This window comes from Drosophila ananassae, chromosome 2R (genome assembly GCF_017639315.1).
Source record: "Drosophila ananassae strain 14024-0371.13 chromosome 2R, ASM1763931v2, whole genome shotgun sequence".
Classification (NCBI taxonomy): Eukaryota; Metazoa; Arthropoda; class Insecta; order Diptera; family Drosophilidae; genus Drosophila; species Drosophila ananassae.
Genome location: NC_057928.1, coordinates 23,675,345 through 23,698,217, shown reverse-complemented (window position 1 = coordinate 23,698,217; position 22,873 = coordinate 23,675,345). Strand labels below are relative to the sequence as shown.

General features: G+C 43.8%; 1 protein-coding gene and 1 long non-coding RNA gene across 4 annotated transcripts; one reads left to right on the top strand and one right to left on the bottom strand.

Moving 5' to 3' along the window:
- Window positions 1-652: 652 nt before the first annotated feature.
- Window positions 653-11,912, bottom strand: LOC6507320 (homeobox protein caupolican). The gene is made up of 5 exons (XM_001956216.4): window positions 10,747-11,912; window positions 5,210-5,710; window positions 4,840-4,958; window positions 3,718-4,043; window positions 653-2,872 (listed from the first exon to the last, which is right to left on the bottom strand). Exons 1-5 carry the CDS (start codon window positions 10,795-10,797, stop codon window positions 1,878-1,880), a joined length of 1,992 nt encoding a protein of 663 aa, XP_001956252.1. The 5' UTR covers window positions 10,798-11,912; the 3' UTR covers window positions 653-1,877.
- Window positions 11,913-14,290: 2,378 nt separating this feature from the next.
- LOC116655896 lies at window positions 14,291-15,937 on the top strand. Of its 3 annotated transcripts, none has more exons than XR_004310984.2 (4): window positions 14,291-14,947; window positions 15,125-15,364; window positions 15,417-15,510; window positions 15,569-15,937. It is a non-coding gene; the product is annotated as an uncharacterized LOC116655896 (long non-coding RNA). The 3 variants fall into 3 exon arrangements; XR_004310985.2 differs by having other exon boundaries at window positions 14,425-14,527; window positions 15,433-15,510; XR_004310983.2 differs by having other exon boundaries at window positions 14,425-14,947; window positions 15,433-15,510.
- The last annotated feature ends 6,936 nt before the right edge of the window (window positions 15,938-22,873 follow it).

Sequence of the window (22,873 nt, the reverse complement as noted above, 5' to 3'; positions counted from 1 at the left end):
TAGGCGCATGTCTCACATGATGTGTAACAATCTGATAAAATGAAGTTGTTGTTTTCCTCAGCTGGTTACGCACAGGTAGCTTTATCCTCTACTTTTTTCATAACTGAGTGTATATATTTTTTGTGAGCATTATAGTGCATTGTTTGTTCAAAGGGATCAACTGTCAATCTGTATTACAGTGCCTGGAATTGTCCGAATCCGTGGCATTCCAGCGCTGAGCTGTTATGGGTAGGTCGATAATTATAATGCGACACCGACGATTTATTATTTTCATTTATAGATGTGACACACGACACACAATCGAGGCCCGTGATTGAATGTATCTATATCTATATATATTTCTTCGAAAAATGCGACCGCTCCCATGTTCCCTGCGATTAATTAGGTTCAGTGGGTCGGGGTAGACACTTTTATAAACCATTTATAATCCCATATAGAGGTTTTTTATAAAAAAAGGGGTTTCCAATCTTTGGAAATAATAAATATAAAATATATACATTTGTGACTTATTTTAGTAATGACTTTATCTTCCCCCAAATATTATTTATAATAAAAAACCTCATACCTCGAATACCTTCTTAAAAACTAGTTGTTTTCAAAGAATTTAAACCATTTTTAAATCCAAGAAATGCCAGTTAATAACATACTCAAGTCTCAATGATATTAATCAACTTTATTTATTAATAAATTTCTCAAATTTACATAAATAAGTACTATTTACAATTACAAAGTGTACGCCATTAAAAGTGTCTTGAACCAGTCGCAGAACCAGTGGGTGTGAGTTTTAGCATTCTGTGTTTGAAGAAATATGTGTGAACTAACCAAAATGCCACTGATAATTGCTTGTAAATATTTATATATTTAGTACGTATAGATGTGTGTATGTGGGTGTTTATATGCATATATCACAGATACTTAAATTTCTCTACAAATTTATCAAAACGAGTGGCTAAAATACGTAATTACATGTTGTTTAGAGTCTAAACTAAAGTAACTATTTATGTTTGCACGGATTAATTATTTGGCCGATTATACGTACATATAGTCAAGTATATATATGGAGTCGAAGGCTTAATTACTTTCTACTCTGGGATTTGGGAAACTAACGCTCCGTTTGTCTAATTGCAGGATATTAGCACTAATACAACTTGAAAGTTTCTTAACTTCTATGCCGGAGATGGAGCCGCAGTCGGAGCGGATCTTCTATTTAAAATTATTAAGTTGTGTGGATAAAGCACTTAAGGTAGGAAGTGTTATTGTTTTGAGTACGAGGCTAAGACAAAAGTTCGGGTGATTTATAGGTTGGTGGCTCTGTGGAGTAGTAGTACGACTGTTGGCATTATTATTGGTGGTATGCCACCAAGAGTATCTCTCGCACGGCAAGATGAATGGGTTTGGATGTGCCGTGTGCGTTTATTTCGAGTCATTAAACCCGGAGACGTCGTGGTGCCTCAACCCAACCAGACACCAGCACGACAAACACAGTGTGTGCGTCTCGAGAACCGCCCTCTCCCACCCACTGGCCGACACACCGCCCCCTGGGAGGGACGTGTGCTGAAAATTCCAGCGGTAGAGTGTAAATATGCTAATTAAAGTTATAAAGCGAAATAATTTATGATATGGTAGGAAATAAAGTTTTATTGCCGTACTTAAGCTACATTTATTGCAAAATAATTAGTGTAGTTATCGCTATCGTAATCGTAATCGTAGTCGCGGCCATGCCCGCCAACTTGCACTTGTCCCGCCATCAAAATGTGTAAGTAGTTTCGCTTTTGTATTTGGTATCTGGTATCTGTATCTAGTATCTGTCTCTGCTATCTGTCTCTCTACTATGTGGTTCAAGGTCATCATGTCCTAGGTCCCAAGTCCTAACTGAATTATGAACCAGAACGACTTTCGGCCAAATAACCACCGTAGCTGCCACCAACACCACCCTCGTTACTGTACAAAATGTTGACCATGGAAGCCACCGAGGAACTGTGGTTGCTGCTGCTGCTGCTGTTGCTCCCGCTGCTGCTGTTCAGCTGCTGCTTCATAGTGGGCGGCGTTTGGGGCGGGGTATCGGGCTGGATCTCGGGAAACCCCACCCGCTGGGCCGCCGGATGAATGCTGATAGGGGTGGGCACTTTGCCGGAGCCGGAGGAGCTGCTCATGCCCCCAGGCAGGTGCATGCCCATGGCCTCGGTGTACGCCGTAGGTATCCGCGAATATGGCGATCCGCCGGCGTAGCTGCTCATCATACTCAGCGGCGAACTGAGCTCCATCGTATGCAGGTGGTGGTGGGAGTGGTGCGGCTGCTGATGCTGCTGCTGCTGCGATGGATGCTGTTGCAACTGCAGCTGGTGCTGCTGTTGCTGTTGCTGCTGCTGCTGGGTGAGATGATGCTGCTCCACCGATGGGGGGTAGAAGTTCTGGCCGAGATATGCCGCGGAGGGCGGAGGCGTCTTGCAGGCGGCTGTGTCGGCCACGCTCCAGATCTTGGGCTTGCTCGCCGGAACTGGGATGCCACAGTCTCTGCTCAGCGGGTTTTTTTGGACCGTAAAGTCTCCCCCGGACTCCTCCTGCCCGTAGCCGGGATGGTAGTAGGGTGGGTCCTGCATGGCATGGTGGTGCTGCGGCTGCTGCTGCTGTTGCTGGTGGTGCAGCTGCTGCGGATGCGGCTGTGGGTGCGTATGCGTGTTCTGAGATTGCGCATACGACCCGTAGGCCCCGTGCATGCTGGGATGGCCACCGGGAGGCGTGGCATACGGTGCCAGACCTCGCATGGCCACCAGGTTGTGCGGCTCCCTGTCGTGATCCAGTTTCTGGTCACCATCCGCAATGTCCTTTTCCGCCTTGCCCAGCTCCGTTTTGATAAGTTGATTGCCAGGATCTATAGATTAGAAAGAGACAAGAGAGAGAGAGAGAGGGAGAAATTAGGACGAGAAGGACACAAAATAAATTTAATTAATTTCAAGTCGCAGGCAGGAAGCAGACAAGTTCTTAGAGGACTACGAAACTTGGCACTTCTGGAGGTGGAACTTGGCAGCTGGCAGCTGCCGGCAGGAGCTTCAGCCGGAGACGGAACTGGAGCCAGAGACGGAGTCATAGCCGTAGCCGGAGCTGACTGTGGCAAAAACCCTTGAAATTGTTGGTGGGCGTTGATGCGTGCAACCCTCACAGCCAGCGGAGAAAGCTTTCAGCGGCAAAATACTCGAGTTTCCGCCAACTATAGACGAAGTTCCCTCACCACTTCTATGTGTCGCCAACTCGAACAAGGCCACTTTGGAGTACGACTGCACTGAGAAAAAGTTTTAAGTTTCTATTCTTATAATTTCTTTACTTCTTCATAAGAGTTAGGCTTTGGTTTCAGTGTAGAATAAGATTGGGAGTGCGGGCGCAAGGCCACTTTGCCAACAATGTGCTGTCAACTTCCGGGGAGGATGTCGCCTAAGCAGTCAGACAAATAAACGGACAAACGGACAGAGGCAGGGGTGGGGGGCTGGGGGGCTGGGGTAGACGAACGTTGCATAACATTCGCTTCGCCACATAAATTGTACTTAAAAGCCCAGTGCCACAAATCTGGCAAGAAGGCGGGCCAGCTAGCCAGCCAGAAAGTTAGCTCAGGCGTTCCCATCGATGGGCCGGCCAAGGCGTTTAGAAAACAATATACCGGGGGCTTAAGAAATTACAAAACAGATCGCAGCCACCAAGTACTAATTGGGGGGCAGGACTCACCGAAAGCTTCAGAGGACAATTTGCCACTTGCATCTGCGGAGTCCTTTTCCTTCTCGTCGTCGGACATCAGGCCGTCGTCGTCGTCCTCGGTCTTATTCTTTGGCTCCCAGGTCATCTTGTTCTCCTTTTTCAGGCGACGTCGGGCATTCGCAAACCAGGTGGACACCTGGGTGAGGGTCATCTTGGTGATGATGGCCAGCATTATCTTCTCGCCCTTGGTCGGGTAGGGATTCTTCTTGTGCTCGCTCAGCCAGGCCTTCAATGTGGCCGTAGACTCCCGAGTGGCGTTTTTCCGCCTGGCGGCGAGATCATAGTTGGGTCCATACCTGTTTGGATATTTCAAAAATCAAACATATAGAATCAATAAGGGTCTAGTCTAGGGCCACATCCCTATCCAATCATAGTCCACTAATGAGTTTGCTTAAGGAAACAATCATTTTCCGGCTCGTTATCACCTGCCCGGGTAAACACACAATCCCTCAAAGACAATACCTCCAAGACCAATACTGATAGCTGAGCTATTCCTCGCTGATAAGAGTCCCTATCGTGTTCCCCAGGGGGGATTGCGGAATGCGTTGGCAACTTCCTCTCGTAGGTCAACAGAAAATGGCAAAAGCGGATTCCATTTCGTTTCTTTCAGCTCTGTTTGGCTGGAGAACCTCGCCTCGGGGCTGAAACTCTAAGCCAGACATACCCTTTTAAGCGATAAATAAAAAACTGAAATAAAAAAGAAACCCAGAAGACGACGACGGCGACCGAGACTAGAAAGTTTTTGTCCCATGGCTACGTTTTAAGCCCACTTAAGTTTCCCCATTTGTATATTGGTTCAGGGAGAGCCGCAGCTACAAGTTAAATAACTTTAATTGGTTCGATGTGGGAGGTTTAAGATATAATATGATATATATCATCTTGAAAATATATAAAAATTCTTAAAAAGAATCTTTACCAGTCTTGATATACCCACTTAATCCTATTGCTTAAGATATGATATAATATAACATATACCATCGTAAAAATATATCAATAATAGATCTATAAACTCAAGTCATGACATCCCCAAACCCTAAGCTCCTTAAATAATATCTTTTAAGCCCCTTAATATTACTCTTTATACTCCCTTACCCATAGGCCGCCAGTGTAGGATCATAGGAGTAGTAACCAGTGGTCGATTGCAGACTCGCCGACGTCCAGGCGCTCATCTCAGTGCTGGGACTCGAGTCCTTAATGCCGTAGGGATTGCTCTGCAAGAAGAGGGATTACTTTAAATTTATTCTCTTTTTTCAGATCTCCGCTTAGGGAGCTCGTGTAAGTCTGACTCGGATCTGTCAGCCCCCCAGGTAATCGCGGCAGTTACAAGCCGACGACGAGCCTAACGAGCTGACGGGCTACATGGCGATATCTGGTCGGGCTGTCGCCTCGCATTTGCGACTGCGGACTTCCGTTGGCTGCACAAAGCCAATTAGCCAGGCTAACAACTGGTAAGGATGCTTACCAGTGGAGCGTAGAACGCCGAGTTGTCCACCCCGATGCTGGGATAGGGATTCTGGTCGTTCGACGGGTAGGGTCCTCCATAGACGCCAACGCCGGCGGAGGGCAGGGCCATCCGCGAGTAGCCGCCAATGGCCAGGCGGGTGGGATCGTACTGGCAGGAGCAGACGGTCTGTCCCGACACCGGATCCGTGATAATAGGTCGTCCGTTCTCACAGCAGGATCCTCCGCGGCCGGGCAGCTCCTGGGCGGTAGGTCCTCCGCCACCTGGCAGGTCGCCCCCGCCTCCGCTCGCGCCCACAGCGTCCTCAGTCGGCGTGGTGGAGATGTGACCTTTGTGACCCGCATGGTGCGAGGACTGCGAGACAGCACCTGGACTCAAGGGACCGGCGGTCAGGCCGGTGGCCGTCGAGCCGCCCGAGGGACTGAGGGAGGCCTCGTTGGTGCCGGACAGGGGCGAGCCTCCGCCATGTCCGCTCTGGCTGTCCGTGTTGGCGGTAGTCAGCTGCAAAGATGCCGATGGAAAAATAATATAAATAAAGAGCACATTCTAGCAGGATCGATATTTGCAGTAGAAGAAAAATTACACTGAAGAAAAACTACAGCTTAGACTAGAGTAATTCTACCATAGTACGATCTTAAAATGTTAATCTATATTTCAGCATTTAATTCTCATCAAAAAAGACGAAAATATTCTTTTTTTCAGTGCCAGAACAGGTGAGTTTTGCCAAGAACCTTCTGCCAAGAGTGAGCCAAAAGAATCGAAGGATGAAGAAAACCAAAGACTCAGCCCAGAGGACCCAAGGAGAGGTAAGCGCAAAGGCATGTCCCTGCCGACCAGGTCGAAATCAACAAAGCAGATTAAGATGATAACTCCGAATGTCAAAATATTTTATTGGCCTGGCGCATTTTGCGATCCGTTCCATCTATTTTCACTTCATTAATTTTCAATTTATCACAGTCAGATTCCAGATACCGCTTCGTCCGGGCCTGAGCTAAGCTGAGCATCGGGATTCGGGATCGGGACTCGGGCATCGGGGATTCTTTGAAGAGGGTTCTTCTCGGGTCATCCACAGCCGGAGTGTATCAGTGGACCGATCGATCGAGCGGTTTTGGGCACGGTCGCGGCCCAACAAACAAAACCAAAACGAAAAGGGCAATCAAATGATGAGGGACGCTGGGCCGGCAGGCAGGTAGGTAGAGGTAGGCCCTCCATATATCCCCTATACCGCGTCGAATTGGAGACATCTTCCTCATCCCGAAGTCAGTCTCAAAGTGTAAATAGAATTTATGCCAAAAATCCCGCCTGTCAGGTTCAGTTTCACGCGCTTCCAACTAACAATCTCTTGCTGTTGTCCTGCCCCCGTTTGGTTGGCCATTTCTCCGCCCTATCGCGGCTACTGCACAATCCTGCCCATATGATTTAAATAATAATGGTAATTCCAGGCTAAACGAGCTGATTCGCCAACACCTACTGGATGGCCCGGAGTGGCTATCTAATCGAGGGGCAATTTCGCACACCACACCACACCATACCATACACCGATGGAGGCCAAAAAACCAGCTGAAATTATTGCATAATGAAGGTGTTTTCATGAATGAAATCTAATGAATTCTGAATGAAGCGAGTGGTCGGCGAGTGGTCGGCGAGTGGTCGGCGTGGACTGTCTCCGGTAATGGACAAAACGCTGGGCGCGCTGCGCTCATTTCTTATTATTCTTTATTTTTTTATGCGATTCGAACATCAATTTCAGTTTTTGTGGCCGCCCATAAAAAACACATATCGGCAACGCGAACGACGACGACAGGGACCTGCAACTTTAGTGGCCTGAACTGGTTGGGCTTGGAGCTGGGAGTTCGGAGCTCGGAGCTCGGAGCCACCGAGCTGTGCTTATTATCGGCACGCAAGTCAGTTTATTTTTAATGGTTCCCACTCACCCACTCCGGCTGCGAAATCTTTGAGGCTTGCAGGAAGTGCAACCAAGTTTATCGCAAGGTGACTGCAGATAGGATAAGTCCGCAGTCCAGTCCACACTCCACGGAACCCACCTTCTTGGACTGGACTCTTGTGATTTGGGTTTGGGTTTCTATTCTGCGGAAATGCTGAAACTTGTTGGCAGCTCCTAAATGTTGGCTTTAAGCTGGGCGCTCTTTTTATGACTTTTATTTTGGGTTGGGAGATGGTGTCAGGTTGCGGGCAGTTTAATAAACAATATTCCAGGAGGTGCCACAAGAGGATATTTTATAAACTCTCTATCTGCCATATATCTTAGAAGGTTCTGGGTTTCTGAGGAGATGGATGTTTTAAGAAACAAACAAACCATAACAGTGTTTCAAATTATTATTTAAAGATTGTATTTCTTACAGCTTGCTAATAAATGTAATTGGTTTATGGCCGTTTTGGAGATAAGCTGCCCAGTGGGAGCTTCAAAGCCTCTTCAGGTGAAGCCATAAAGGCCGTGTATCGTAAACAGTTTTATAAACCATAAATGATGTTGCCCGCCTTTGTTTACTCGAATAAATGATGTACGATTTAATCTGGGCATAGCACACTCCCAACTTAATGAGGCGGAGATATGTTTTCCAGATGAAGGCCATTCTAGCAGTGTGTTGTGGGCCAGATTCCTACGCTCGATGGCCAGAGTTCAAAGTGGCAAGTCAACCTTGCGAAAAATCTGCAAAAACAGCTGGATTTCGGATGAATTCGACTCGGATGGACATTCTGTAGGATTCGTCTCTGCCTTTGAAGTGCCCACACCCCATCCATAGCCATAGCCATATCCATTTCCATGTCCATATCGGAGGCCGAAGACGATGCCACCCGCACCACAATCGAAAAAGATGTTGGGAAAACTGGTGCCGTCACTTTACGGTTATTAATTTTATGATTTATGTTAAAGCTCACGAATCCGCCTACCCAATGCCTACACCAGACTCCACGTACTGCGAAGACAAAGAGGATGCTCCTGCCCCACCGTCATTGTACTTTTGTTGTGGTTATTGGTGCTGCCGTTTCGCTGCAGCTACCGCAGAGATGCAATGCGTTTATGGATTTTCGTTTCTGCCAACACACTCCTAACAGCCGACCGGGAAACAAAAGCTATCGATGGGTAGGTCCTTGACGCCAGTGCTGGCTCTGTCTCTCTCCTCCATCCACCCCAAAACAATAAGCAAGTCAGCCAAGTCCACAAGTCCCTAAAAACAAACACATGTTCGCATTTCGCAAAAACCAACTCCTCTGGCAACTGGCTCTTGGATTTGGCATATTCTCACATTCATCCGCAGGATTGCGTTGCCAAACGAGTACGCCATATTCATACAGATGCCCATTCTTAAAGGTGCACAGGAAGAAAAGAGAGTACTGTTCTACAAACATTTATTTAAAAGATAGTTATTAAAAAGCTTCAGCTTCCTTTACAAAAATCTGAAATAGAGACTGACACTTTCTTAAAAACTCGGTTATCCCTTAGTTTCTCTCTCTGTACTGGCAAGAAGACCATGGGCCTGGTGCGTTTTTTGCTAATGCGAATAAGTTGCTTTGTTTTTTGCTGGGCATCCTTGCTTCCTTTTATTGAATTAAGTTCGGCAGCCAACCAGTAGTTGGAACAACTCTTTCCCAACTCGGCCGTCTGCAGTCTCGGTGTTTGCATTAAAAATTCATAAATCAATTATGGAATGCACACTGCGGAATATTAGTTTTTTCTCGCATCATTTCGACCAAAGGACATTGTCGTTTAAGTATGAGTTTTTTCCGCCCGGTCCTTAGAATTTAAGTTATTTTGGCATGAAATGCGTGAACAGCTCACATGGGAAGCCAAGAATGCGCGAGGTTCGGTTCTTATGGGGTTCGGAGACTGACAGCCGTTGATTAAATTCATATATTGCCCTGCCAACGATGACATTTTTTGTTCATTCCATCATTTTCGGAATGCCGTCTTGGCGTTGAAATTAAAATTAAATTAATGCATTGGCGGTGCATTGATTTTTAGTTAGTATCTTCTTGGTTAGTATCTTGACCAGTCTTTAATTGGGCTTAGTTGGCAAATAATTCCGAAAACCAAATGCAAATAAGGCTTAAATGTTGACAAAATCCCAGTCAGCCCAGAGCCATAATTATAGTCGATAATCTGAGCGTTCATTATTTTAATTATTGTAATTTGGCCAGTTTGCATATTATAATAAATGGTGCGCCACTCCGACGGCTTCATTAGCATAAATTTATGCCACCAGACATGGCTTATACATGGCTTATATGTATTGGCAGCAGGACACAGACCCCGCTGGCCGGAAGATATATACGCAAGGGCATCTCGCAAGTCTGGCCCATTGATGCATTAGACCACTACTACTGTGGTTCGACAAGGCATTAAACAGCCTTCAAGGGGCCTTCCTTCCTTCCCGGCCAAGTGGTGTTCCCCAAACCCGAACTAAGCCAGCTAATTTGAATTACTGTGGCCCTCGGCCCATAGGGTAATTATGACCAGACCTCTAGGTGCTGCAGATTGCAGTTGCAAGACGATGGCGGTGACGGCTGTCCTAAATTGTGAAACATTTCTTGGCGGCGGCCATAATGGATCCAGGAGCCCAACCGGTGCCAAAACTGCTTGAATATTCATGTGTCGCACCGCCCTGTCAGTCCCCCAAGCCCCAAGAGGCTTAAAATGTAAATTTTAAAGTTATTTTCACCCAGCACCCGACAATTATTAAAGATCTCTCCCTCGCACATGCCAAGAAATCAGTGGCCTGACTCACTCACTTTCTGGTTTTGCGAAAAATATCTCAAAGGTCTCTGAAATGTGCCAAATATTATTTAAAAAAGAGACTAATTCTACTGGTTCTTAATGTCTTCATAAATTTCATGTTCTCAGGCACATATTTGACTAGAAATGATTAAGTTGTGGCTGTTTATTGAAATTGCTGAGTTTTAAATCAAAATATAATAAATATTTACTTGAAAGAGTAAGATACATTTTTTTTATTTTTTTATTTTTTTATTTTTTTTATTTACTTGAAAAAGTTAGATATATATTATTTTTTTAGGTCTTAGGTGATTTAAGATGTTTACAACCTTGGTTATACATAGATGGTTTTTTTTTATAAAGATATCTATAATATTTATTTGTTGTTCTCAAGGTTTCAAAGAAAATCTAATACATTCTTAAAATGAATATTATATAAAGTAACTCTCTATAAAGTAACACTTTCAGTAAATATTTTAAGATTGGAAGAAAACATTAGGACATAATATTTTTATTGAAATCATGTCATTTGCATGTAATTTTAAGTATATATTTTTATTTTTAGATACAGCATAATATTATTATGCATATTATAATATGTAATAAATTTTACCTTTATAAAGAAACAACTATTCCCAAAAACCTAGACCTTACTCTAAGCCCTGAATTATCTCGAATATCGTACCCCTGTCCCTTAAATACAATCATTAATTTTCACACAAATTCGACTCAACTCTTATCCCAAATCAGATAGAAGTCCTACAAGGCCAAGGGGCTTGGCCCCTGCCTGGGGAAGACCTACCTGGTTTGCCGTCGGGTAGCCAGCGTATCCAAACTGCGCATATGCAGCCATTGTCTCGCCTTTGTGCTGCTGGCTCGTGGAAATAAAAAGCGGCCGAAGGCAGAGTTCACTGTGGGGCGTCCGCTGTTTCACTGTTTGGCTGTTGTGGGTGGCACTGCCAGGATGCTGCCAGGATGCTGGCCTCCAAAAGGGGTATCACGGGGGTGGGTTCAACGAGGGGAGGTTGTCGCGGGGACTGGATGAGAGTGGGTGGACTGGGTGGATTTGGCGTGCGTGCTCGACGGCTAAGCACTCTGGGCGCTTTTGTTGTTTGTTGGCTTGTTGGGTGTTTCGCTATTGTTGTTGTAGTTGTTGTTACTGTTGTTGTTGTTGTTGGTGCTGATGCTAGCCTTGTTGAAAATTGATAAAACAAATTGTCGATGTCGAGCAGTTCTGTTAATGTCGCCGGAGCCGGAAAATGTTTTGTTTGTTTTGTGTGACTTTACTTTTATATTCCTTTATTTTTTTTTTGCTCTCCCTGTTTTTTATCCGTTTTTTTACTTGATTTTTTTATTGACTCTGACTCTGAGTGTGAGGCTGTGACTCTTTGGCGGGCCGGCTTGTGAACAAACACCGCAAACAACAACCCAATTGGCCTCAAGTGTTTGTCGCAAACAGATTTCCGGCTGATGAACAAATCTTCACTGACATCCCACTGATCTTTCTTCGATTTTTGAGGACAAGAACACTCAGGATCTCTCTTAGGATCTCTTTTTCAGTCTAATCCATGTTTTCTTTTTTTTAGGTAATATTTTAAAGCATGTCTTTTGTTAATTTCTCCTTTGGTTTCTCTTTTAATAATTTATCTCTTTTTTAAGGCTTTTAAATATTTGTCTTTAAGTATTTTTAGATTTAATTTTAATTATTGCACGCACTTTTATTTTATATTTTTTTAGCGACGGTCGCCTATCCAACCAAGAAACCGATCCGATCTGAAAAACGGGTTCCACAACCTGTCAGCGGGATCTCAATGGTGACGGGCGGCTGGCCGATGACTTGGCCAAGACTGGGTATCGGGTTTTTCGGCTTTTTCGACTTTTTCCTCGGCGCGTCGGCGGGTCTCACCGGTGTATTGGATGCGAAGATGCGCACCTATTCGCGTTTCGAAGGAAACTGTTGTTTGGTGACCCGGCGAGCAACGTGCGGCCGTGCTGGAAAGAGTACACCAGACCGGTGCGAGCGAGACGGTGCCCGGTTCGAGGGGTTCAAGTTGCAGCTGCCAAGAGAGCGCCCGTCAGACGACCTTCCCATTGGCCAGCATTCCAATCAGACAGGGAGCACTCCACTGTTTCTGTCGCACTCCCTCCACTGTATTGGAATCTAGAAGGCAAGAGAGATGGAAGCCACTTTCATAAGGGCTTCCACAGGGGATGTGGGTTTTGGTTTCCTCTTTTTCGGTTCGAGCCCGCCCATCTCCGAGCACTGGAAAGTGGCTCGAACTGGTGGCTCTCTCTTTCTGGCGGCCTACCCCTCGAGCTCCGTTGGAAGCGATTTCATGGCGGACCACGATCGAAAGGCTTCCTTCCCAATTGGATTTTAGTCCAGAGTGTGGTCTAAATATTTTAGTTAGTATTTCGTATTAAATAAATAATTATTCAGAAAAAATATATTTTAATATTTTATTTTTAAAAGTTTCTTGATAAACAATATTATTGAAGTTTCATTTGCAGTGGGTTTCAAATTTCTGTTTTAAAAACCATTAGATTATGAAATATAACACTAATTTTAAGCCTTAAACAAAAAGTATAAGTGAAATAATTATAATTGTTCCTATTCCATTTATATTCCCAAAGAAATCGCCCTAATTAATTCATCCTTGTTTTATAAATAAGTTACAAGACACGAAAATTGTCCCAATTGATTATTTCAAATGCTAGAACGCTTAGAAAGGCCCTCCATGAAAAATCCCAACTAATTGGCACTAGCTAATCGTAACAAGACACCGAAATGGGGAAAAAAATAAACAAACAATCCCTTTCCATTCCGAGCAGAGGCTGTGGGCGTGGCACTCGCGTCCGTCCACTCGAGGGGTCCTCCGCACTCAAGTACTTTCTAATTAATGGAAAGAGAGGGGGGCCTGAAAGCAACAATTTTTGGGGAATTTCTGTAAAATGAGTATTTTGATGTTTTGGGGTGTTAACGCGCTGCCATTTATTATAAATGTGAGCGCATCTCAAAGTCAAGAAGAAACGAACATGTGTCCTTTAGTTTTTTTCTTCTTCAAGGTTCTGGGGTACTTACAAATGTACTCGTATGTAAATTCAAGTATTTTTGGAAAAAGGAAAAAGTGGCAGGCTGCCCAGAATTCATGATCATTTCTGTAATAGTCGGCTGGGTTTTTGGATGCTCTTGACGGCGCCAGGAAATTCTATACCCACTTCACAGATCCTGGGTGTAACCCAGTTGATGAGGAAGGATTTCAGTTTCTTGCTCAGGGAATCAGATGTTCCAAAGGTGGCAGTTATAGATATAATTCAATTGTCCGAATAGGGGAACTGTCTCATATCCTTATGCGAACTTGGGCACATGTCGCAACTCCTTGCAGACTCCTCTCTTACCTGCCGTTGAATTGGTCCTGATCCCAGGACTCCCATTGTCTGAGCTCCTCATTCATTTAGTGTGCGACACAAACTCGAACATTCCTCACTCGGTGGACAGGACATGCAGATTATATTGAAAACAATTTAAATGTAGATTTTGGCGTTAAGAGATATTATTCTTCGACGCCAGGTGCGTTGGTTCACTCACACACTTAGTATCTGTGAAGGTGTGAGTGTGGGTGAGGACAAATTTAACTGCTAATGTGTGCTCCGAGTGTGTGTGTGTGTGTGTGTGTCTGTTGAGAGGGAGGTGGGTGGGTGGTAGAATCCTGCCGCACAGCTGGCCGAGTGAGAGAATTGCAGGCACTCCTGCCCGGCCATCCCCCCGGACGGCTTCTTACTTAAGTGTTGTTTCATGTCACCTGGAAAGCATTTGGACATGAAATTGTCGCTTTTCAGTATGTGGCTCACACCGATACACACACACACACAGATACCATCTCTCGGCGAAAAATCTTCTTGAATCAAAAAGCACACACACACACTCGCATAGAGACTATCCTTTCCTGGTGAATATAATAATAAAATCCTTTTCACAAAACGATAAACGATAAAGTCACCGGAACAAGCACAAAAAGGACTCCATGCAAATTCCTTTAAATGAATTTGTTTGTGTTTGCCTCCTTGTTTGTATTTGTCTTTTGTAGTTTTCCATATGGCTGTTTTTGGGAAAATTCAGGACACGACTCCGAGGGGAGCCATGTTTCAACACTAAAGATTCTGTTACAAATTGCAATAATCCTCCAGGTCTATGGCCCAACGATTCTCCATTTTTTTGTTGAAGGGAGCTATGGAAACCACTCGCCAATCAGTGGTGGTGGGCTTTATCGCGACAGTCTCTCCTGATAAGATATCAGCACCTGGAAATCTTATCGAGCACTCGAAAATGAAATTGCTGATCAAACAGAACAAAAGGCAACATTCTCCAAACATTCATAAATGGAAACATACTTATTTACTCACTTTTTGAAAACAAATCAACAAATCGGTTCTCTTTGTGGTGTTCAAGTGCCGGTCGTCGGTTGTCGATTGCCGATCGCCCGCCCATTGCCGGCAAAGTCGAAAGTCGATTCGGAAACCGATCCGATCCGTAGACCCATCGAGAGACCCGCAAAAGACCCTTTCCTCCGAATTCTTTACGCGTGCGTTCCCTTTTGTCGGCATTTTGACACATCCCGTCCGCAGTCACGATTGATTGTCGCAACAATTGACGTGATTTCTAGTTTTCCAATTGGTTTCTCGAGCCTGGAGTGCCATCCGCTCCAGAATTATCGGTGCCAAGCCCTGACACTACCCGGCACGTGATAACTCCAAGATCGGGCGCGGGGGTTATAGGAATCAGGAACTAGGAATCAGGGACTATATACCCACGGCAATTATAAGTAGATGCTTTGTATGGACAGCTGTCTGTCCGGCGGTGGCATGCGTCACGACTGACACTGCCACATGCACTGCGACGGCATGACCGATCTAAATGGGGAATCGGGGGTATTTGGAATGATTAGCACGTCCGGAAGTGTCAGCACTTGGCTCTATAAAGGTCTTTAAATGGAAATAAATGGGTTAAGTAGTAGGTGGAGACATTAGAAACTAAAAGTACTTACCTCATTTATTTTTAGAGCTTAATAATTATAAACATAAAACACCTCTCATTACTTTTAGAACCAAATAAAAATAAATCTATATTACAAAACTTTCCGTTTGCTTAATTGACTGCAATTTCGTCCGTGTCCTTGCAGCTCTCGACAAGAAAAGTTTCCTCAACCAGCTCGGTCGGATGTTGCCAAGTTCAGTCCCTCCAGTGGGATTGACAAACAAGCTTTTAAGTACGTACCTGTAGATATTCCACTAAAGCAAAACGAGTTCAAGGATATACAAAGTTTTGCAAATTAAGAAAAGTTCCTACCGAAGATAATTGCCAAAACTTTGCCGAGCATAGCTCTGTCTGTAACATTATTTTAATTTATCAGCCATAAGAAGTAAGTAGAATGATTCTGAAGATATATCTCCTAAAATAAAAGCATCCCCAAGTTAATTTATTTGACAGCTTCTTTAGCGTATTTAACACTACCATTTGCGCCAATAAAACTATAAATAGACAATTATACGGATGGGCCACAGACCTGTATGACGGATCGACTATGATAGCACTATTATAAATAATGTTGACTTATCCCTTTCAGAGGAAATGGCAATGGAGCCGAGGGAATCGCCGCCGCCCTTTGCGAAAAGTGAGAGATTCATGTTTGCCACCCAAAGTGAACAGCATTTGCGAATTTCGAAATTAAATTCCGTGTCATTCCGTGTAAATCATTTGCAAAATTGCCTCGATGTTGCTGCATCTAGTGTGTGGAGGCCGTGGCAATTTATCAAAAATAAATCATTTTGACGAGTAGCCGAGCCCGGGCTAACTTAAGTTAAGGCCAACTGCAATGAGGCATCTCCTCCGCCCCGGAGTACATGAGTTCCGTACGCAAATACCTGTCGCCAGGGCTGGCAGGGTCGTAATAAATTGCAGATTAGTTTGCAAATCGCAGAGTGCGTCATTGAAATATGCGTATGTTGCGCGCGCGTGTGTATTTATGTCCCTTGACGCACCTTGACAGGCACTTTACGAACACACCACTGTCCTCACACCCCATCCTAACCCCATGCCCCCACTACCATTATGCCCCAATCGTAGATCTCCTCATTTCAACTTGGCAGCAGAAGCAGCAGCAGCAGCATCAGTAATTAGTGCATCATCCCGTGTTGTGCATTTTCCGAACATCGCCACCGAGGGATGTCAGTTGTTCCATGTTTTGCACTAGTTTTCTCTTCATTCCAGAAAGTTTTCATTTCCCCGGGCTAACGAGTGTGCTTTCATTTATTTTAAGCGAACATTTATCCGACTGCTGAGGAATAAAAATAAAGGATGGGTAGGTATGTGTGATTTAATGGGGGATTATTAAGAAGTTTAAGACTCTACTTTAATTATCATAGTAGGCTTATAACGCTATATAATCATTCTAAAATGACAAACAACTTAATCTTTACCCATATCTATAACAAAATATTAACAATCAAGTTGTCAAGTGTCATTGCCAACCAGATTGCAAACTAAAATTGATTGAAGCCAACACTAGAACTGATCTGATCTGATCGAAATGTCAATATCTAATTAATCCCTTTCTCGCCATAAAATGACAAAAAATCATTATAGAAAAATGATTAGATTTCTTGAAGGTATGTAGGTGCATGTTAGTGTCAATAATTCGTGTAGCCAAACGCCATGCGGGATTTGAAAATTAACGCGAATCGATTAAAACAAATTGAAACAATGCTCGACCGGCTGCCAGCATTAGCATCGTAAACTAATTGCGGGCAAGTGTAAATGCTTTGCTTGTAAAAAATTGTTTTCCTCTGCTGGTGACAACAGTCGCATGTCGGCGCATTTTAAAAGCAATCATCAATTATGCAGCTCCGACTTCAGTCTTCAGACTGCACAGGCTTCGGGCAAACGTCTCGGGCATTAACGATGATTAGTCGCAAAGTCAGGAGCCATCGACGACCCACTTAGCCGGCATAATGTTTTTAAGTATTTTCCACCGATTCCGCAGTTTTTCTCTGTCAATCTTTGTACATATTTTTTTTATGAAAAATGACGTTCAAATAAAGTCGTTAATTAACTTAAGGCAATTGCCATTTGGTTGTTTTTTAGTCGAGCGTTGATGCTGCCAATTATTGCTTAACAATTTTTCATGTCACTGCACCAGATACCTGACCTTATATAAGCTAACTTACCCAACACTCCATACAAACTCCCCTTTATAAGAACCCCCCAAAATACCACTCTTTTCAAGTATTCGCGGTTAAACACTCGCACTCAAAATTAATTCTGATCCATTTAAGTGTCAGATCAAATTAAATAATGCCACCAATCCTCCCAGAGCACCCGCGGAGGCAGTGTCTGCTCTGAAAGGCACTCAAATGGGTGAATAAAATTATACGGACGTACGCAAACTCAATAAATAATTATGTGTTACGAGTTCAGCGGAGGACTAGAGCCTGGCTGGTGGAGGTGCAGGAGGAGTTTATTGGCAGAGTTGTATTCGGTCTGCAGTTAATGTACGTATTTGGCGGCCGGCCGCAGGGCGGGCACAAGGCATCCGGTGGCATCCATGGAGCCCGGTGTCCATAGCCCTGGCCACTGGGCGTATGCGCATTTATTAAATGCGCATCGCTTGTGCCGCCTTTCTTGGCCGGACATCGGAGTTCCAATTTGCAGCACAATGCAAATTGCATTGTAGTCGAGTTATTGTATAATTGGTGCAATGTAGCCGGGCGCAATGTGGTGGGAGTGGGTGTGGGAGTCTGCCTCGAGACCCGGACTCTGGATTCCGTACTCTGAACTCCGGTCAGGCGTTGTCCGTGTCCGCTGCCTGCTGTCTACTGTCCGCTGTCCGTGTCCATTGCCGTGCAATGGCGCTTGTGTTCGTGTCAATAAATTAAAATGAGAATTGATTCGCTTACGCCCGATTTAAGCAACAACAGGCTATATTAAGGGCAGATATTCCACGCAGAATGCAGATTCAGGATGGAGATACAAATGCATTTGCAGATACAGATACAGATGGAGGTACTAGGCTCGGACCTTGGTCACCATTGCAGAAGGGTGCAGCCGCACGCATTTCGAAACTATTAACAAACAAATTAAATGTTGGGCCCGCACTTTAAAAACCAATTTCAGAAAGGCATTACAAGAAAATTCCATTAAACAATGTCTCGATATACGTATAGGTACGTGCGTATATTGTAGAATCGCCCAGTTCAGTTCTCAGTGCCTTGGTGGATCGCCCAGACATTCTGTCTCCGCCTGGGCCGCATTAAGATAAGAGAAATCGTCTAACAAAACGCATAATCTGGGGACCCCTTTAAAAACAATCGGTAACACAATTTAAATTTATTTCAAACATCGTGTATAATACAAATCATGGATGAACACAACACAGAGCCGAACAAGATAAGTTGAATAAAAAACCAAAACCAAAAAAAATAAAGAAGAATCGAAGCTTTTCGAGTCGAGTCCCGGACTGTCTGCGGGCTCGAGGGCTGGGATATCTTTTAGAGAACGGCGACAAACCTGTAGATAGTAAATGTCAGCCGTATAATAAAATTAGCTGTTTTAATGACAGCGGAATTGAATCTCTGAGTGCCCGAGTGCAGAGTTGCAGGCTCTGCGACTCTCTAGGTTTCCTCTGAAGGTTTCCCGGTTCGAAACCGAATCGAGACCGAACCCGAGACCGTTGAAATATTGGCGGCAAGGAAATCGATTGGTATACCAATCAAACGGCATCGTAAATATTATCATCTGGCCATCTGCAACCTTGCAGCCCAACCATATAGTGCTGTCCATAAATTTCCACACGTGACATTTCTTTGTCATGTTAATTAGACCGCCAAGAAGATTCGACCGCTGAAATTCGATAGTGGATCTTAAATACCTGCTCTAGGAATCAGAGAGACATACTTAAGATGCACACACATAGGTATACCCGAGAGGTAGGGTAATTCCCAGGAAAAAGACCGTTGCAGACGATGTGGCGACATTTTTCGAGAGAGGCGAGCTTCAAAGTCATCTCATTAAGATGTGAAAAATTCTATTTCATTAATAAAATATAAATTCTTTTCTTGGCCCGCATAATTAACTATTTTCCTTGTTAATGTGGAGAGATTTTATATATTTTTAAATATAGGTTTTAAAGTTGCAGAACTCAAGCGTGATGTAGTCTTTTATAGTACCTTTTATATTTTTCTATAAAATGTTTCTGTTCTGTAACAAGTAAGGCCGAAAACACTCCCTAAAATTTTTAATATTAAAAAACCCCAAAACTATTTATCCCACAAGGTGTCTGAGTCCGCTGACACATCCCAACACCAGGGCCTAATGTGCTCTAATGGTCATAATTATTTTAGCTTGTCTTATCAACCGGCAGTTGTCTAAATATACATTTGTATACTCGAGTGTCGGGAATAATCAGTTGCCCTCACGAAGGTGCCCATTGGTCCCACATGTTGTGGGCGCTTTTAGTTTTTTGTGTGTATTTTGTTTCTCTGTTTGGATTTCTTTGCTTGTAGTTTAATTCTCAATTTCTTTAAGTTTGTGGGACAAGAGACCAACATAGGTATGGTCATGATTGATTGCCCACAATAGATGTCCATTAAATATGACTTTAAGCCGAGGCGTGTGGCTGGTAATAGATGATGATGAAATGTCTCTGGCTGGCTGTAATCAATTATGGAGACAATCCATTGACAAAATTTAAATAAATATGAAGCTTTTGAATAATAGTTTACAAGGCATTCCTATAAATAGTCCTCTATAATCATAGTAACTATTAACATGCAATCAATCCATTTCCTCCAAAACTCCTAAATGGATTGATGATTTCCTAAAAACTTCTAATATTAATTTCATTTAATTAAATCATTTCCTCAGGACTCTATATAAACTCCCTTTAAAACACTCTCTACTCCACGGTCTTGGCCAGAGCCGAATGTCTTCTGGGGCTGCTCATTGAGCCAAGTCTATAACTCACACACAATCGCACTCCATCTCGAGAACGGCATTAGGGAAATTAGCATACAGCCATCAAGTATACGCCCTCGTGTGCGAAAGCCTTCCAATGGCAACGGCACAGGCAGAAGCAACAGCAGCCGGAATAGACAGGACTACACACTCATGTCACGATGCAATTTCAGGATATTAATTGTTATAGTTGCGAGATGTGTCTGCTTGAATTGTTCCTGAGGCTTTTGTGCGTTGCAACGTATTTCTAATCTTGTTGAAAACAAACGTATCGCCCAGCCTGCCACTGTCAGAGGCAGAAACCGGAGAGGCCTGCCCTGCCTGCAGCTTGGCGCTTGGAGTCCCGGATCCTGGCATTTCGGCTGCACTGACACAAGGATTTCCGTACATGACAAGCGGCAGCTATAATTTATAGAAGCTGCGTAAGTAAGCTGCGTGGTTAAGGATGCGCTGCACTGCTCCAAGTAGAAGCAAAGGATTGAGTCCTGGAGGTCGCAGTTTCGGGGTTGGAAGCCTTCTGAATGTTTGCCTTGGCCCACACCCACACACATCCTCTCCAGTGTCTGCTAGGATGCTATGTATTTGTTCTCGTCTTGTTTCACTAAATGACACTTTGCATTCTTGTAGCATCTTGGCACTCTCGGCCTGGCCCACCACCGAAAAATATCCCCATTCCATCTCAAGGATGGGGACTCTGGAAGAAGCTGTCTTTCTCAGCAGAATGTTCAAGGCATCTCAAGGAATTTTCCATCCCTTCATTATTCCTGGGGCAAATTTGTGTTCTTTGGTATTTTATAATTGAGTGTGAATATTTGCGATTAATATGAAAATTTGTGAAAATTTAATAAAATATCCTGAACAACCAGTTCCGGGTCAATAGACATGAGTGCAACTAATTGCTTGAGCAGCTCTCAAGTATTTAACTTGGCTTAAAGATGAGGGAAAGCGTCTTAAGATTAGCATTTTGGTTTATGTTTTCCATTGTTTATGTCCAGGAAGCACGAACATTGTTTACTGATACTGAGAGCTATTAGCAATGAAAATAAATAAATAAAACTTATGCCTAAGTAGAGGCATTACTACTGGAAGGAAAGTCTGTAATATATCCAATTAATTTTTATTAATTCTTGTCAAGGGTAGGCATTAAAAATGATTGCCACACTAGTTTTTTGTGTGGTCCTAAATCAACTTTGTCGTTTAACGTTTTCGACACTTTCAACAAAGAAAGAAATTAATGTGCCATTCACTTCTTTTCGAGGCATTAGTGTAAGAGATGCCCCCTTCATTTGGCCATGGATGGGGATGACCACTCAAATCCCCGGAAAGAGATCTCTCATCTGGGATTTGGGCACACAACTAATCACAAATACGACTCGTACCTACTACTGCGACTGTCAATAATAAATTACCATGATTTTCACATGGTGTTGAAGGATTGCCCACACACAAGGCACACTTGGCTAGCAAGCAAGCAGCATACTTGGAAACGACGACGACGAGTCGAGATCGAGGCTGGAAAGCAAATGCGACAAGTTTCCAAATGGGTAACAATTTTCAAAGTGATTAATTCGCCTGCTGGCTGCCATCGAGCATTTCGGCCATAGGATTGATTTATGGCCGCAAGACGTTAAGTGGATGCAAGATAAGTTAACTGTCGTATATCCTCGCCGCTGGTGACCAAATCCAAGACCGAACGACGACCAAGATCCAATCCATGCTGATCCGAAACAATACCGGGAATATCGAGTGGCTGTGACAGCATCTCAGCCACCGAACCGATCCGGGGATCCCATGGTTTATGGCCCATAAACGAGATCGCTTCACAACCAAAAGGATCTCTCATCTCTGGCTCTCAGATACGATTAATTTAACCGGCTTACTGATTGGTAATGGGGAATTTTATGCCCCGGTCCACCGCGGTCATTTAGCATTGTAAAACAACCCATAAAGCGAAACTATACTATGGGAACGGAACTAATGTCCCGCTGATGGCACCATAGATCCACTGAGTAACCGTTCAAGAAATTAGCTTGGCTGCATTTGTGAGCGCCACTCGCCACATGTGGCACTTACTAGTACCAGATACATCCCATCCACGTGGGCCCATTCTCTACCAGTCTACATATGTAAAGTGTGTCAAACAAAACCAAATTAATCACCTGTACTTACAAATACGAGAACGGCGGCAGTCGCAGCATCGCAACTTACATTTAGTTTACCTTCCTCGACCGCCGAATGTCGTCTGTCGGCGGTCGTCGGTCGTCTATCGACTGTCGACTGTCAATTTCAATTGAATTGGCAATTTGTTGCATAATCGAGCCACTGCTAAATGTTAATTTATCAAGCGGCGATAGTCGTTACAAATTGTTTTCCCCATAAACGCCAACTTCCCTTGTACACCGAACAGGCCCAAGATGCCAAGTTTGTTTCGGCTTCCATGTCGCGCATATTTGACAATTTGCGCGACAATTCTGCACAACATACCGATGGACAAATGTATCTACGAAATTGTTTGCAAAGTCTGGGCTTATTTAAGGCATAAGCCTTGAATTTTGAACAATTTTGGTCAATTTATTTTCTCAATACATCTTTATTTAGAAGCCAGAAGCTAAGGTTTACTTTTGGGACTCTAGAAACTTCCTTAAGACCCAAAAAATTTAAAAAATATTCGTTTAAGGTATTCCGCTCAAGAATCGGATGATTATTGGCCAAGGTAAGGCCATCACTGGGGCCATATAGTGGCTCCACGCACATCCGAAGATTTTTAAGGGGACCCCCAGAAAAATTAACAAAAAATCTAAAAAATATTTTTTTCTGAGATTTTGATGCAGAATGATGGAGAATCGATCTACAAATCGTTTAAGGTATTCCGCTTAAGAATCGGATGATCATTGGCCAAGATATAGCCATCGCTGGGGGC